We start from the raw sequence: 16,048 nt of genomic DNA, 5'->3' as shown, positions 1-16,048 counted from the left end.
GGTGTGAATTTTGGCATCAAAACAAATACGGCACTTAAAGGTTTAAAAATATAAAAATTAAGGAATATTTTTTATTTATAGTTAGGAATCATGTTTGCTACAAGAATGATCACCCCAACCCCTTCCTATCTGTTGTTTTGCTATTTTGGGTTTAAATTTCATGACAAATTAGCTGTGATAGATTCATATCACTATATAGGCTGTATAGGGTCTATAAACATCTTAAATTCAATTTGGAGCACCTTTGAGATACTTAATAGATCACAGTAATCAGCTATCTCAAAGCACTATTAAATATGGTAAGGTCTGGCTTCATGTTTTTTGTCTTTTCAAAGGGCCGTTGGAACAGGGAGGACACAGGAGTAGGCCAAGTACAAGAAGACCACCCACACATGTACACCCACACAACATTCTGTGCATTACACCGTTTTCGTTATATTTACAGTTGTTGAATAAACTGTTTTCATTAGAAATTTGTTTGGCCTCTCTCCTTTTTTCCCCTTTTTTTTTACAACCTTTGACCCAAGGCTGCTATGTTAGCTTTTTGGTCTTCTAATCATTGTTTTACTCTTCAGTTAGACTTCATAATGTATCATCACCCCTATTCAATACCATTCTCATGTGGGGCTCAAATATATATATATATATATATTTATATATATATATATTTATATTTGACCCCAGTCACAAGTGGAAAGTTCTAGTTGTCTGTTTACACCAGGCATTTGAATGCATCTCCACATACGTTCCTAGTGACAGGATCTCACTTTACTGCTCTATATGCAAATAAATATGTGAATTTTCTACCTTTGCCATGACCAAATTTCTCTGTTTTTGATAGGAGGGAGCTATGTAGTTCTATGGGCACACTTACAGCCTTTACTATTTACATTCACTTAAGTCTTATGTAATTGTAGGGCTGCATGCAGGATATTGACAGCCTCTGCATTGTTGTACTTGTTTATCATGAGAAAAGTGTACCTTTAGCAGCCTCCTGCTGCAGCGTGTGAGTGCGGGGCGTAAATATAGACAGTGTGGTTGCACTGGGGCCCATAGGGGGAGTGGGCCCTCCAACAATGTGTTGGGTGGAGAACGGGCCCTTAAAAGTGATTGCCACCTTGAAAATATGCCTGTGTTCAAAGAGAAACTCCCATTACATTAAACACAGTGCCATTTGTTATATATACTCTTAAAAAAGGTAAACTCATTGGTCATATTTCTTTTTTTGTAAAAGTCAGCATCTATAACAAAATGACATGCATATTCTTTAACTATAAATCAACTATTCTATAAATTAACTATTTTATAACTAGAAATCAATTAAAATTGTTAATTTCTTAATGTCTTATTTTCATTGGCATTTGTCATTACAGATATGCAGTGATGATTGCTGGGTAAGCTGTGTGTTGATGTTATCCAATGTAAAGTCTCTGATCATGTGACGAGACGATGTGTGCATAATAGCATGCACTGGGGCCCATTTTAACTATCTTATGCCACTGGTGTGAGTTCCATGTTAGGGACAGCTTGGGGCGGCAGTAGCTCAGTCCATAGGGACTTGGGTTGGGAACTGGAGGGTCACCTGCTCAAGTCCCCGTCCGGACCAAATATGGAGCGTGGACTGGTGGCTGGAGAGGTGCCAGTTCACCTCCTGAGCACTGCCGAGGTGCCCTTGAGCAAGGCACCGAATTCTAGACTACAGTTAGCCTCGGACAAACAAGATACTTATTCTCAACAGATTCTTTTACAACCTACACAATCTTGATATATGCAAACAAGACCCAAATCATAATTTTAATCATACATTCACCACACAACCGTTTGCATAATATAGCACTTTAAAAAAAAAAAATGCAATGTTGAGACACTTTCTTCTCATCCAGAGATGTTTTATTCTTAGAAACTTGAGAATATTAATCATAATGACAAATTGCTGAGAGACAGGTGAATGAATTTTCGGTAGTGTTCCCTGAAAGATTTCACATTTAAAAAGGAGTAAAGAAACAAGAAAGGTGAGTTTGACACTTAAGAGAAAAAAAACGTCTTGTACATGGCTGGTAAATAAGAATTTCAATATGGTCAAAAGAGGAAAAATGTGCAAAATGATCAAGAAAACGAGAGTGCTGCAGCCTTGAAAAAAGAGCAAACTTTTTTTTTTTGGTAGAACTTTACAGTGAGACAGTTATATTAAAACACACCATCTGTGTTCCATCCCTACTGTTTGAATGATAATCCTAACCTAAGCAAAGTTTCATGGGATATAGATCGAAGTAAGCATTGGCTGAGCAGATGAAGATCAAGTGCAAATGATGTTGAATGAGGAAGACAACTTGAATAACTTAAGGACTGCATTCATTCACCGTGCTGACATTTTTAGATGAGGAAGAATGTGAGGTTTGTTTTTTAAGGGCACTTAGTATAACATTTCATAGAGAACATCAGTCATCAGCTCTGTCCCTTATATCACCTAGTTAACTCTCTATCAGCTGTACAGCAGCCAAACCATAATTTGGATTTGCTCTGATTATAAAAAAATTCCTATAGAAACTGAATTTTCCAAACTGAATCTAAAACAGCCTAATGCCAAATGTTCTGGTTTGGGTCTGAAGTTTTTGGGTGAGGTAAGGAAAGGAGGGAACCCTGGGAACTAGACTGGTGAACCCCCAACTAGAAGTGAAAACTAAACGCCATCCTCCCCCCCCTTTTATCAAATAGGGGTTCATGAGTCCTTTTTTCCTGGGCCCCAAAAGGTGGAACACAGCACAACTAACTCCTAGCCCTACTTTATGGGCAACTATCCTACCATCACAGCTTTATGCAGCCACCTCAGCAGCAGGGGTGGCCTCAGCCTCAGGGGCTGCAGGGCCAGTCTCTGCCTCAGCAGGGGGAGCAGGAGGGACTTCATCTACTGCTACTGCTACTGCTGCCATACCAGCACTCTCTGCTGCAGGGGCTTCGACGGCAGGGACCTCTGCTGGTGTCTCCTCCGTGGCAGTGACTTCCACAATGACAGGAGCAGCTTCTGGAACTGCCTCTACCACTGCTGGTGGGGCAGCTTCTTCTGTGACTGCTGGCTCAGCTGCAGCCTCAGCAATGACCACCTCAGAGGCCACGGCGGCTGCTTCACACACTGCCTCGACAACAGGTTCGGCGGCGGTCTCTGCCACAGGTTCTGCGGCGGTCTCTGCCACAGGTTCTGCAGGAGCAGGGACAGACTCTGTGGCAACTTCTGTGATGACCTCTACGGCTGGCACTGACACCTCCACTGGGGCAGGGTCAGCTGCAGGAGCTGCTACTTCTGGTGCTGCCTCAGCTGCAGGAGCTGCACAATAAAAAAAGGAAGCAGAAGTAAATAATAGCAACCTTCCTTGACCCGTGTCTCTTCATTCATACAGTTATGTGCAACAGAAAAAATTATACCAAACTAATTAAAAAAACAAACAAACAAAACAAAAAAACAGCTAGTGCAATATATACCAGGGATGCACCAATTGTGAAAATTTGGGCCAATACAGATTTTTTTTTTTTTTTCTTCCCCCTTTGCTGCAATCATTCAATACATTAGGTAGTAATAAAAGACAGCACAGTCAATACCTAATGATCAGTGAGCACTCTGGAGTTAAGCAGTTTTTTGTATCTGAATATTGTTTTTGTTTTTTTAAGTAAAGGTTTATTGGCTAAAATCCGAGCTACAAGCAGAGCTTCAGTGCGGCTTTACAAATTCTCTCTTCTCAGTTGCTGTTATTCAATATACATTTACAGCTCAGCACACTAAACTGCACTGTAGTGATACTCAGTGATGTGTATTCAGATGAATGTGTCAGGCCAATATGATCTTTAAATCACAATCACATCAATCACAGTCATGATGTGCATCAAGATGTTTCTGTGACTTTGTGTCTGGGAATCTGTGCTTGACGACATAATGTGATCACTGGCCAGTTTAAAGCCGAAGCAGTACAGTCTACAGTGCTGTAGGGACTACTGCTTTATACTCTGGGAGCAGAAACACTTCCAGGCTGCATGTATACAAGTGAACCAGTGGCATCTGCTGCTTATCCCCATTACAAGCTTGTTAGTCACTCTGGGCGTAGAGCCATGATCTCTCTGGGTTTATACTGGCTGAATAGACAATTTGCAGACAGAGATGAAAACAGACAGGCAAGATAAAACTTTTGAGAGTGATCATTCTACCATGTTTGATATTTGGGTGGTGAAGCCAGACCCAAGCCAACCAGCCAGGAAATGCAGCAGAATCTCCTGCTTTTTTTGCTTTCTGTTTCTCAAATTATTAGTACATATGTACACCTGGGCAAAATTATCATCAATATGTTTACTTCCACATAATATTCTTTTTTTACCCCTTACTCTGAAGAAGACAGTATTCCTATTAAGCTGTTTACATGGCTAATGAAAATCAAAGGGCATGTCGTAATACAGAAAAGTAGAACAGCTGGAGCTGCTTGTCATTTTTCTTCTTCACATCAAAACAGAATTTTTTCAAAAGTTTTCCACTGGTGGTGGACTTATGTCACAAGCTGCAGTAAAAAAACGCAATTGAGACATATTCTGAATGTGCTGTATACATGTCCAAACAATGCTATTAAAACCTGAATAATATCAGCATATCATACTTCTTAATTGGAAAATGCTACATTAAGAACGGTCAAATTTGGAATATCTAAACTGAATGCTGTTTACATAACCCGCATCAATTTCAGACTGTCATATTCAGAATAATAGTGTAATATTAATGTGTGTGTAAACATCGGCAATGTCACAAACTGCTTCTCTAGAAGCTAAAGATAGTTACCCAATTAAAATCTAGCTGACTGACGTTTGAGGCTGGATTGGAAGTGATCTGTGAAAATGTGAGACCCACTTTCTTTTGTGTAGTGTTATCAATTTTTCATGAAATGACTCAACAAAACCCTGAAATATTGGTGTGCAGATTGCTCAGACTGGTTATTGAATGTTGTTTGGATGAATAAGTTACTTAGTTTTGTCTGAAAACAAAAACCAAATAAACAAAAAAAAATACAGAACCCAGCAAAAATCCCATCATTTTTGCTTATTTTCAGAAAATTAAACAAAAAAAAAAAACAAAACTCTATCTATCTACACACACACACACTAAAGTAATGACTCATATTGCAATATCTGATGAAATGATTGAAATATTATTATTTGCAAGCACCATACAAAAGTGCATGTTTACTGCCTGATTTAAAAAAAAGAAAAAGAAAAGAAAATAAAAAAAAAAGGAAAAAACTGACTCAGACATTTTGTGCTAATACTGACCCAATCACAGTGGCTACGACCATATGATACAACCTCACAAAGGCACTAGCATGGCTGTAGACTTAGTCATGTATAATTGTAGAAATGCTGTGCCTGTAATTTATGCATTTGTTGCAGACATAAGTCTAAAATTCTAATTATGTAATTTATTTATTTAATAAATTATTCATTTCTGTAGTAATATTTAGAAACACAATCTCAGAAAGTTAAGTTTAAGTGTGTGTGTGTGTGTGTGTGTGTGTGTGTGTGTGTGTGTGTGTGTGTGTGTGTGTGTGTGTGTTTGTGTGTGTGTATGTGTGTGTGTGTGTGTATGTGTGTGTGTGTGTGTCTCTCAACAACTGACCCTTTTCTGTGGAGGCCATGCTGGCAACTGCATCCTCATGGCGCACACTATCACCATTGGCTGCCTTGTAAGCCTGACAGAAAGAGGGCAGATATGCACTTATTACATTCCAGCACACATCAAATGATAACACAAAATACCAGCTTACACTGAGATTTTTCTAACATGAACAATCACAGCTGATAGCGCTTGTGCTTTGCCAAGAGCCTGACAGCTATTGTCTTGGCAGACTGGCTGTATGCAGAAAGCACAAAGAACCTTCTATGTCGCCTCCAGTTTCTGAGCTGTGGTGTTGTCTGCTACACACAGACCAGTCTTTCCTGAGGATGCATGTTAACTGGCTCCCAGTTTACACCAGCCAAGACATCACACTGTAAAACTACAGATTGGATGATCACAAAGACCCTCTGCTGATGAGTCAGAAGTGGACGTCAATCCTTGCACCAGTGTTTAATGGATTCACATATTTTCTGATCTTGTAGATGATGCCTAGCTGCATTTATAAATATATGGAAAGAACTAATACATGCCAGTATAACACCTGAGCAGCACGTGTGCATCATAGGAACCTCTAATTTTTTTTTGTCAGCGCCAGTGTTAACTGTACAGCTTAGCAGCTGCTTATGTCTAAAAATTTGGAATTTCATTATTTGTTCTGTGTGACTTGCACAGTTTTTAACAAAAATAGACAATGACCATGAAAATGGTCTTTTGATAATCATATTGATATTGCACCAGCAACCCCGACAATGCCTATTTCTATAGATTATCTCACAGACATGGACAAAGATTTAGACAAAGATCACGCTACAGGGCTGCTATTAAGTCCCTTCTTTACACCACCTTTGCATTTTTACACCACGTCACTCCAGTGTGTTATTTTAGACAGCATGCCAGCATTGCGAAAGCATAATAATAAATAATACAGAATGGTGAAGCGGGATAAGTGAGTGAAATTCCTGCCTTAAAGAGGCAGTGTAAAAGGGGCTATTTACTCCTAACTCAACACTGACTGATTCTGTTTCAAATTAAAAGCCCTCTAGGTTCTCTGTGGACAGAGTCCCTTGATTTATTAACACAGGGTCCTTACTATGGATTTTATGAGGCAAACTCAATATAGAAAGACATAGATGACAGGCAGCAGGGCAACAGCAGCAACGCTGTCTGTGTGAACACCATACACGTGCAAGCTGCAGCAGTTCAGTGAGTTAGCCATCATGCACTGCTCACACAGGCAGTGTGGCCAAGGCATAGAACTGCTCTGTTTAGCATGCAAGTCTACTTAACTCATGTTTCACATTTTGACTACAGTTTTAAGTTCCTTTAAAATTATATTCTCAGTTTTTAATATCATTTAGTGTGGGAGGAGAAAATCAAGTAATAAATATTTTTAAGCATTCAAGTACTATTTCTCCCAAAATCTTTTAAGTTACACTCACTGCTGATTCTGAGGACAGATTTTGAGTGGAATACTACTTTAATTCTTACAGGTCAGGTGAACCTAGAATGGAGAAATCTCACACAGATACTCACATAGACGGCTGCAGCAGTGAGGCCTCCTCCGCACAGAACAAAGTACGCCATGTTGCTGGAGCCACCAGGGATTCCAAAGGCCATGTGTCGCACTGGAACTGCTGAGAGACACAGGAAGGCACAGTCACAGAGTTAGTTTGGAAATATGATTGGAAGCTGAGTCCTGGGGCTGTCCTGAATAACTTAAAGCTTTGAATTCTGATTTGGTCGTCGATTACCATGGCAACAATGGAAGCAATTGGGTCAGCCCTCAACAAAAGGTCAGTCACATCAACCGAAATATATATTATCATGAAATTACTCATTTTGAACTAGGATGGACTTGTGTTCACTTTTATCGATAGGGCATTTGCTTTTTGTGTCATGAGATCCAAAATAAGCGTCACTAATTAAAGAAAAATCAGAGAGTGAAAGTATGATAAATTTAAACACTTAGGTGTGTCATTCATTTCATTCAGGAAACTGCTCCATCAGAATTACGACTCGGCACATAGACCAGTGCATTCTGATGGCGTCAACATGTCTCCATCCCTTAATCCAGTTACACAATACAGCCCTCGTCATTTGTAGCAGGGGAGATGGAAAGATTTAGAAGCAGCCAAGCTAAACACCTAATTGTCCCTTAAATTAAATCCCCAACACACGAACACATCCAGCTTCATGATCTTAGATGTGCATCAAAAATAAACTTTAAATGATCTAGTGGTCTTAAATTAACATGAATTAATCCCTCAGCACATCTGTCAGGAGTCAAAGAGGATCTGTCAAATGCTTTATAACAGGCGATTGTTGTGCTGGTGGTGACTGTGGATGGCTGCAGCCTGCGTACCCAGTAAAAAGATTTGCTGGTGTTTAAAGGATTGCCAGTAGTGCATGCACAGGAGGCTGTAAATAAAACCACCCTGCTTCCCAAGAACTTCTTCATCCTAATCTCGTTCTACCTAGATCTCTCTCTCTCACACACACCACACACACACACACACACACACACACACACACACCAAGAAGTCTACATGCTGTTACAGTACGTACGATATCTTTAGCATGATCCACACCCTCTATGTGTGTACATGCACGTGGTTTACTCAGCAACCTGAGTAGGCCATCTTAAGTCATGAAAGAACACAATGTACAGCACACCCCTCCCCCTTTCGTCCTTCCCATGTTTCACATGTGTGTTCTGGCAAATCATAACTCATCCTGTGACTTTGCTACTGACAACTTATATCTATATAACATGGATGATTGTTTACCTGCTGCATTCACAAAATGTTTAATCGATCCATCACAGATTTAGATTTACATCAGTTTAAAAACAGCGATGAACAGTGTAGCATTTTGCAACTTAATAGACAGGAATTTGTAGAGATCAAAAACAGAGCTAAAAGAAAGTGAATATTTAATTTAAATTTATCAGGTGGACAGAAACATGAGTAACTGAACACTAATGTCTCTCTGTAAATGCTAACAAGTTTCTTATCAACAAAAGGTCTGTCAGTGTGTCAGATTTTGTGGCATCAAGTGTGAGGTTCCAAATTGCAACATACTGAAACTTCTGTGTGCCAAGTGTGTAGGAAAAGTACAATGGCGGACACGAAATCGCAACTGGCCCTTTCTAGTGTTTGATTTTTCTGTTCTGAGCTCATTCTTTGTCTTAGGTGACTAAAGCCCAGTTCAGATCAAAGATTTGCGACGAGACTAAACGGTTTTAGAATGTTGCAGAGAAATGTTGCCGCGGTGTGAACTGGCCATCTGAGCTCAACTCAAGCTGGCTGATGGTGTCACCTGTAACTCAACTGGTCAAATCGTCGGTTGCTGGTTTTAGAACTTAAAGCTCGTCACCTGTTTCAACAGCCAGCCGGCTTGTGCAGTCTGCGGGTCAAGTCAAAATGGCCGCAGATGGCGTGTTAACTTGCTGCTGCAGGTGCTCCATCCCTGCTGAGCCCTCTGTTTCTGTCCTCATGGTGTGCCGGTGTAGGACAGTGGGTCACTGCTGCTGCTCGCTGTATGTACTTGTGCCCCGCTTGTACTTATGACTGATTAATTGGCGCTTGTTACTTATATTATTGTGGCATATTTATTATGAATACTGTCCATCTGACACTGGTCTTGTTTCAGTTTTTCGGTTTCAGTTTCATCACTACTACAAATGCAACTGTAGCCAGTATCCCACCATCACTATCCTCATTCATATTTTAAAGAAGCTACAAATTTTCAGCCACAAAATAAGCCTGAAAAGCTGGAAATCAGAACGGAAGAACAGAGAGTTGTTGTATAGAGATGATACATCCTCTCATCTAGCTGCTTTGGTGTGAACTGGCAGGTTTTTTTTAGAACATTGCAGAACAGTGCATTGCAAGTAGTTGCCTGTTTCAACTCTACCCATCACAAAATCTTCGGTCTATTGCAAGTTTGATACCACTCTGATGTCTGTCTGCTAAATACGTAGCTGGAGGCAGCAATCAGTTAGCTTAGCATGGCATAAAGACTGGATACGGGGAAACCAGACAGACAGGAAACTAGCTGGACTGGCTCTGTCCAACGGTAACAAAAAAGAGGGATCACTTATTAACATGTTATCTTGTTTGGTTAATCCATAAAAAAACCCTAAAGTGTTAAAATGACACACTGTGGTTTTCATGGACAGTTATGTACCACGAATGGCCCAAACAATAACTTGAGGTTCTTACCAAAGTGAGCACTGCTGCATCCCATATAATCATGCTCACTGTGGGGAAAGAGTACTGCAGGAATGAGTCCTTAAACTCAGACATGAGTTAGAATTTTAGTACTTCCAGTTCCATCTTCTCAAAGTCAGTGGTTTTTTAAAAATGGATTATTTGTTAGGTCTGAAATAAGGCCTGTGGTTACCACAAGCATAAGAGACTCATGTTTTGTTCTACGACATCTGAGTTGTTAAACAGAAAATCCTGCACACTGCTTTTGCTCAGCTTCACATTTTTTTAGTTTCAGTCCTACTGGACCTTGGTCAAGAATGTTCAATGATTTTCCAACACATCTGCATCTGAGACAGTTGGATGTGCAAATATCTCTTTAGACAAATTGTTCTACGACATAAAATGCATCATTAAATACCCCACTGTCCATTTTGAAGCTTTTACGAGTCTTAAAAAAGCTGGTTACTAACAGGTTTCTAATAAGGGACATTAATCATCATAATGCCAAACACTGTGCCAAAAATCCTTAAGTGGTGTTTATTTGTGAAGATTATTTTGCTGAGCAAAACCCAGAAGTATCAAACTTTTGTTTGCCATAGAGTTTATTCTCTGCAATAATCCAAAATCCAACGGAAAAACCCACAGCCTTCTCAAGTCCCTTCTCAAAATGGTGGGTTTGAACTCCAGTGTTTTAACTCCACCTGGTATTAGCTTACTTGAAACCAGGTAGAAAAGTACCAGGTAGCCTACTATACACAACTTTGCTCATGGAAACCCAGAATGGTTCTATGTGAGTCGGGCCATGCAGGACCATGCAGTGGAAATGAGGCTATGATATCACTAAATTAAAGATAATAAATTAGTAAAACTAAGTGTGTAGCAAACTCAAATAGAGCTGGACATTGTCCTCTTGTGGATGCCGAATCAATGTAGGAGTAAGTCCCCCCACCTTCCTCCTCTAATACCCATGACACAGCAGCGTTATGCTGGGACAAGGCCAAGTACAGGTTATTTATACAGGTAATCAGTTAATCCCTGCAGTGAGGTTTAAGCCTGTAAAAATGGACATGCACAGCAACAACAGACAAGATGGCTGCTGTGATGATACACGTGTGTTGACCTGCGTGTTGGGTGTACTCTCCTACTGTCAGCTGACATATGCTGAGACAGAACCAGAGGAGAGAAAGTGCACACATGCAGGACAACAAGGTCAGGCCTGCTGTGACCCTGACACACCTGCAGGTTTTTTTAAGACTTTCATTTCTAGAATGCAGCCTTCACGACCAACTATTTTTGCAGCTATAGTTCATTTTGTCTGCACCATCAGTCAGGCTTCACCAAGTTTTACAGGAAATTAAAGCAGCAGTTTGCCCTCAAGCTGAATTCCACGTGCTCAGCGCCCAAAGTAAAGGATGATCCAGGCAAGCACGCGTGAAAAGACAAAGCATCCTAAACTTTACCTGAATTCCCTTCATCTTAGATGCAAACACTCAGAGTTAGGTTTCAAATAATGCAGAAAACATAAATGAAAATTCTGGTGTAGCCTCATGTATGCAACTTGTGCGAATGTTATTCTTTAATATGGTTATGATAGGCTAGTCCGTGGGGCTGGCTTTTCTGCAGGCATGGTTGATCTCCATGTGGTCCAGCTCTAAGTCTTGGTACAGCGTGTAACCATCACGAAGAATAACAACTAAATCGTTTTTTCTTTGCAAATATTGGACAAGGCCTAAACGCTCGAGACTTTAATACTTTATCAAAAACATTAGGCGCATTTGATGCAGCTTAGTTATAAAACCTTAAAACCAAATTTTGTCGCGTGTCGTGCGCTCTTTCATAACCAGTGTGCAAGAACGGTGTGTTCCCAAAGCAGGACACACCTCCCTCCGACTGCTGCTCTGCACAATGGAAAACCTCTGAATCTAAATCTTTATGCGACTGTCTTCCCACAGAAATCAAAGATTTGAAAGGAAACTCTGCAACAGAAAGTAATTTTAAAAGCATTTCATTTGCGCGAGTATAATCCCGCTTTTTAACAAATGTGTGAGACTGTCATTCACAAAACGTTTCAATTATTCCAGTAATTAGTCCACAATGCAGACAAGCTGGTAAACGCACGAGGCAGCGATCTTTAATTAATTAGACGACACATCCTGTAAACTCCACACAGGTCATTAAGTGTGTTAACCTCAGGCTACTCACCATTTCTGGGTGTTGGTTTGAAAGCCCTTCGTGCCAGAGGCCCGACTCTCTGCAAAGCCCGTCTGCAGAACATCTTCTCTCTGTTATCAGCAGGTAAGTGAGTGTGTGTCCGTGTGTTCCCAGCAGCTTTTAAAGATGATTGAGGAGGAGCGCTCAGCTGCTGTCCAACACTGACTGCACAGAGCACCTCCTTTCTAAAAGACTGGGACACCAGTGCGCCCCCCACAGGCGACCTGCCAGAACAATGTCTGTGCTTTGCTGTGGCTTTGAGTTAATGTTGTAATGTTACGGATTTATAGTAAAATTATAAATATTACAATTAAGTTTTAATTTCCGTTCATAGCATGTGTCATGCTGTATAATGAGATGAAATGATGTTGACTGCTCTGTGGAGGATCAGACATCCCTCACGCTGCTTTCAAGTGGATTACAGTCCCATGTGGTTGCATGCAGAGACACTGAATTCTGGTTGCATAATACACTCTGTCCCAGAGCTATTGTGGGCCTGCACCATGCATGGCTGTGATTGGCAGATTGTCTTCTCTTATACTAATACACCAAGCAAAAATTTAAACGCAACACTTTTTTTTTTTGCTGCCATTTTTCATACGTTTAAGTTAAAGATCTGAGACTTTTTTCATGCTCTCAGTAGATACATTTCTCCAGGTGTGGCATATCAAGATGCTGATTAAACAGGATGGTCACAATAAAAGGACAAAGTTAAATCACACAACACAAACTGACACAGACGTCACAGCTTTTGAGGGAGTGTGCCATTGGCATGCTGACTGCGGGAATGTCCACCAGAGCTGTTGCCTGTGAACTGAATGTTCATTTCAGTAGCAGAAACAAAAGGTCCAGGGTCCAGGTATCACTGGATATAACAGAATTTTTGTTACAAGCCTGAGCTTAATAAAATAATAAACAGATAAATATTACTGTAAGTGAATTAGTAAGATAATAATAAAACAAAAAAGAACAAACAACTATCTAATGTAATAAAATAAGGAGAAAGATATAAAAAATAAGAGGGTGGGGTTGTAATAATTGTCTTAGAGTCACATATTAATCATAAAAAGAAACATTTTAGGCACATGTATACACACTAGTCCTAACACACTTTTGTTTACATGTAAATCATTCATAAAGTGAATTTCAGTGAGGCCAGTCCACTGTGTCGCTTCTTCTTTCAGTTACGTCACTTAGATCATTGGGCTAGTGATTATCAGTGGCTGCCATATATTTATGAAGCTGCTCCGTTGCTCTCATCAGGGGCCGGGCAGTTCTGCTGCTGCTCCCTCTTGTTTTGCTTTTTTTTCTCCCAGCCATTAAAAGGGGTCTACCCATGCATGAAATAAAATCAACTTTGCACATAGGTCCAGTCCTATACCAAAGTTCCTCAACTAAACATTGGGGCTTATAGTCCTGATGGTGGTGCTACAGCAGTGTTGTGAAGTTTAAAACTTTGAAAATGTATAACAAATCGACTGTATGTGCTACAGCTTTGCAGTTTTCACCAAAATACAGCCCCAGCAGAAATATTCATACACGTAAACCTGGCAGGAGTTCTGAAGTCCATCACTCTGTTTCTGCAAAAACTGTTAAACTAATCAAACCTCACTCTCCCACATTTTATTGCTTTTTCGACACCAAGTTTGCGACTGCACTCCATAGACAATCCTGACAGATTTTTAGGTCAAAAACTGAGCCCACAATGCATGAAGATGTGTCAGTGTAAACAGTACTACAACCCCACTAAAACCTCTCACTAAATAAATCTCCAGGGTTCATGAAAAAAAGGACAACATTTTCATGACCTAGTAAAAGTGTAGTGGTATTTAATCTCAAAAACTGAATTTTGACAGTACTTTGAATTCTATGCTTTTATAACAGCCAAAGACAGTAAGAGCATCCTTAAACGTCAGTATGTCACTCATGGAGTAATCGGTCTTTGTGAAAATAAAGGTGACTCGATGAAGAACAAAAATTCTCAGAATTTAGTCTTGTTAACTAATTGTTGACAGTAGTTTGAAATTTGCCGTTAAATGCTATCCTGGTGATTGTCAGAGTCACAGTGTGAAACCAATCTGTGGTTTTTCACATGACAGGTAGCTTAACAAGATCATGATGGGGGCAACAGCTCTGGTGGACATTCCTGCAGTCAGCATGCCTATGGCACACTCCCTCAAAACCTGCTACATCTGTGGCATTGTGTTGTGTGATTCAACCGAACATTTTTAGAGTGACCTTTTATTGTGACCATCCCAAGACATACCTGTGTAGTAATGATGCTGTTTAATCAGCATCTTGATATACCACACCTGTCAGGGGGATGGATTATCATGGAAAAGGAGAAGTGCTCACTGACATGGATTTTAACACATTTGTGACCAGAATTTGAGAGAAATGTATCTAATGAGGGCATAAAAAGTCTCCGATTTTTTTTTTTAAAGTTATTATTCATTCAACATATAACACAAAGACAATACACAAAACAAGGAACATAAAACACAATACCAAGGAGATGTTTACATTAAAATTCACATCTTTAATTGACATCTCAGATCTTTAACTCAAACCTGTGGAAAATGGGAGCAATAACAAAAGTTTTGTCTTTAAATTTTTATTCAGCATACATTGAAAGTTCTTTACAACTAAAATCCAGCAAGATGCTACAGTAGAAGAGGCATTGCACAGCTACTGTTACTGAATACATAAATCAATGAATAAATCGATCAATGCAGGGGTGGAATACAACCTCTGTAAAAGACTGTATATTGGCTTTTGGCAGTGTGGCAATTTGTGAAGCCAAACCATGAAGATATGTGACAGCAGTCACATTAGTTAGCATTATATGTTACTGCAATCAGAATAGTGTGGACTTTGCAGCCTAATATAAGGGGGACCCTAAATGTAGCTGGTGTAATGGGTAGCAGCCGGTGTGATAATGCAGCATATAGCCTTTCTCTCCTCCATGTAACAGGTGTTTCACAGCTTATTGTTTTCTGAATGTACCACACAGTCCACTCTCAAATTTACCTGTCTTTGTCGAGTCCCACAGCCCACAGTGTCCCAGTTCTTTCTTTAAATTATTTTGCAGACAAGTAGTGACACTCTTCCTTGTCATTAACCCACTCTTTCTGCCATACAGCTGTGGGGCAGAGTCAGGTCAGGGACACCGACTCCCTTAAGTTATCTAACATGATGCGATGTTGAGGGCTTGTCTTCTCAGACAGATCCACCCCTCGCTCCTCCACAGTTCCACCCTCTAGCCCAAATGGTGGTCACTTCTAGCTCCAGTCTGTGAGTAATGTGTGACATAAATGCTCTCTGGAGTAGCTAAATGAATGAAAATCAAACCTGAATGAGTGAAAATATTGTTTAAATAATTTTAATATTGCTTCAGACTTTTTCCAACTCCATGCACCTTAGAAGGAGATGAAGTTGTACCACAGATCCCTGCTCTGCTTCTACAAATTTTATACTATATATGTTATGTTTTATCCCTGTATATTAACTTTGCACCATTTTAGGTTTTAGACTTAAAGCTATAGTGCGTAACTACTACAGGTCCGTAAATGTCCGTTTTACCCAAGCCACTACTAGAGGAGATGACACAATGCTGATTAAGCCGATCGGCTCCTCTAACATCTCGCGGTATTTTTCAATATATATCATTTTAGTATGCATGTCGACCGGTGACATTCCCGCGCTGGCGCACAGGAAATGCTTCCTCACAACAAGAAGGGAGGGGGAGGAAGAGCGGAGAGTCTCGTAGCAAGAGGTAGAGCGCAGGTAGAAAGAGAAAGCAACATGGTGGAGAAGCGGCCGAGACACGGTTCAGAAGTGGATCCTACCACAAAGGCAAGTGTTACTCTGTGTACGGTGTGTGGCGACTGGCGAGTGTTACTCTGTGTACACGGTGTGTGGCGAGTGTTACTCTGTGTACATGGAAGTGTCGCCGGCTTATTAGTTGTAATAACGCATTATC

The 16,048-nt window shown here is 40.3% G+C and overlaps 1 protein-coding gene and 1 long non-coding RNA gene across 3 annotated transcripts in view; one reads left to right on the top strand and one right to left on the bottom strand.

The window, feature by feature from the left end:
* Positions 1 to 16,048, top strand: part of LOC126390157 (uncharacterized) — a 698,278-nt gene that overhangs the window by 667,928 nt on the left and 14,302 nt on the right. The window lies entirely within an intron of this gene.
* Positions 1,852 to 12,244, bottom strand: LOC126390145 (fibrous sheath CABYR-binding protein-like). Of its 2 annotated transcripts, none has more exons than XM_050044309.1 (4): positions 12,058 to 12,244; positions 7,178 to 7,275; positions 5,645 to 5,717; positions 1,852 to 3,322 (listed from the first exon to the last, which is right to left on the bottom strand). In XM_050044309.1, exons 1-4 carry the CDS (start codon positions 12,128 to 12,130, stop codon positions 2,814 to 2,816), a joined length of 753 nt encoding a protein of 250 aa, XP_049900266.1. In that variant the 5' UTR covers positions 12,131 to 12,244; the 3' UTR covers positions 1,852 to 2,813. The 2 variants fall into 2 exon arrangements, with proteins under 2 accessions (XP_049900266.1, XP_049900264.1); XM_050044307.1 differs by having other exon boundaries at positions 1,853 to 3,322; positions 7,178 to 7,278; positions 12,058 to 12,242.

The sequence above is a fragment of the Epinephelus moara genome, chromosome 5 (assembly GCF_006386435.1).
Source record: "Epinephelus moara isolate mb chromosome 5, YSFRI_EMoa_1.0, whole genome shotgun sequence".
Taxonomy (NCBI): domain Eukaryota; kingdom Metazoa; phylum Chordata; class Actinopteri; order Perciformes; family Serranidae; genus Epinephelus; species Epinephelus moara.
The sequence above is the reverse complement of the archived record's forward strand: the minus strand, read 5'-3'. Positions and strand labels throughout refer to the sequence as shown.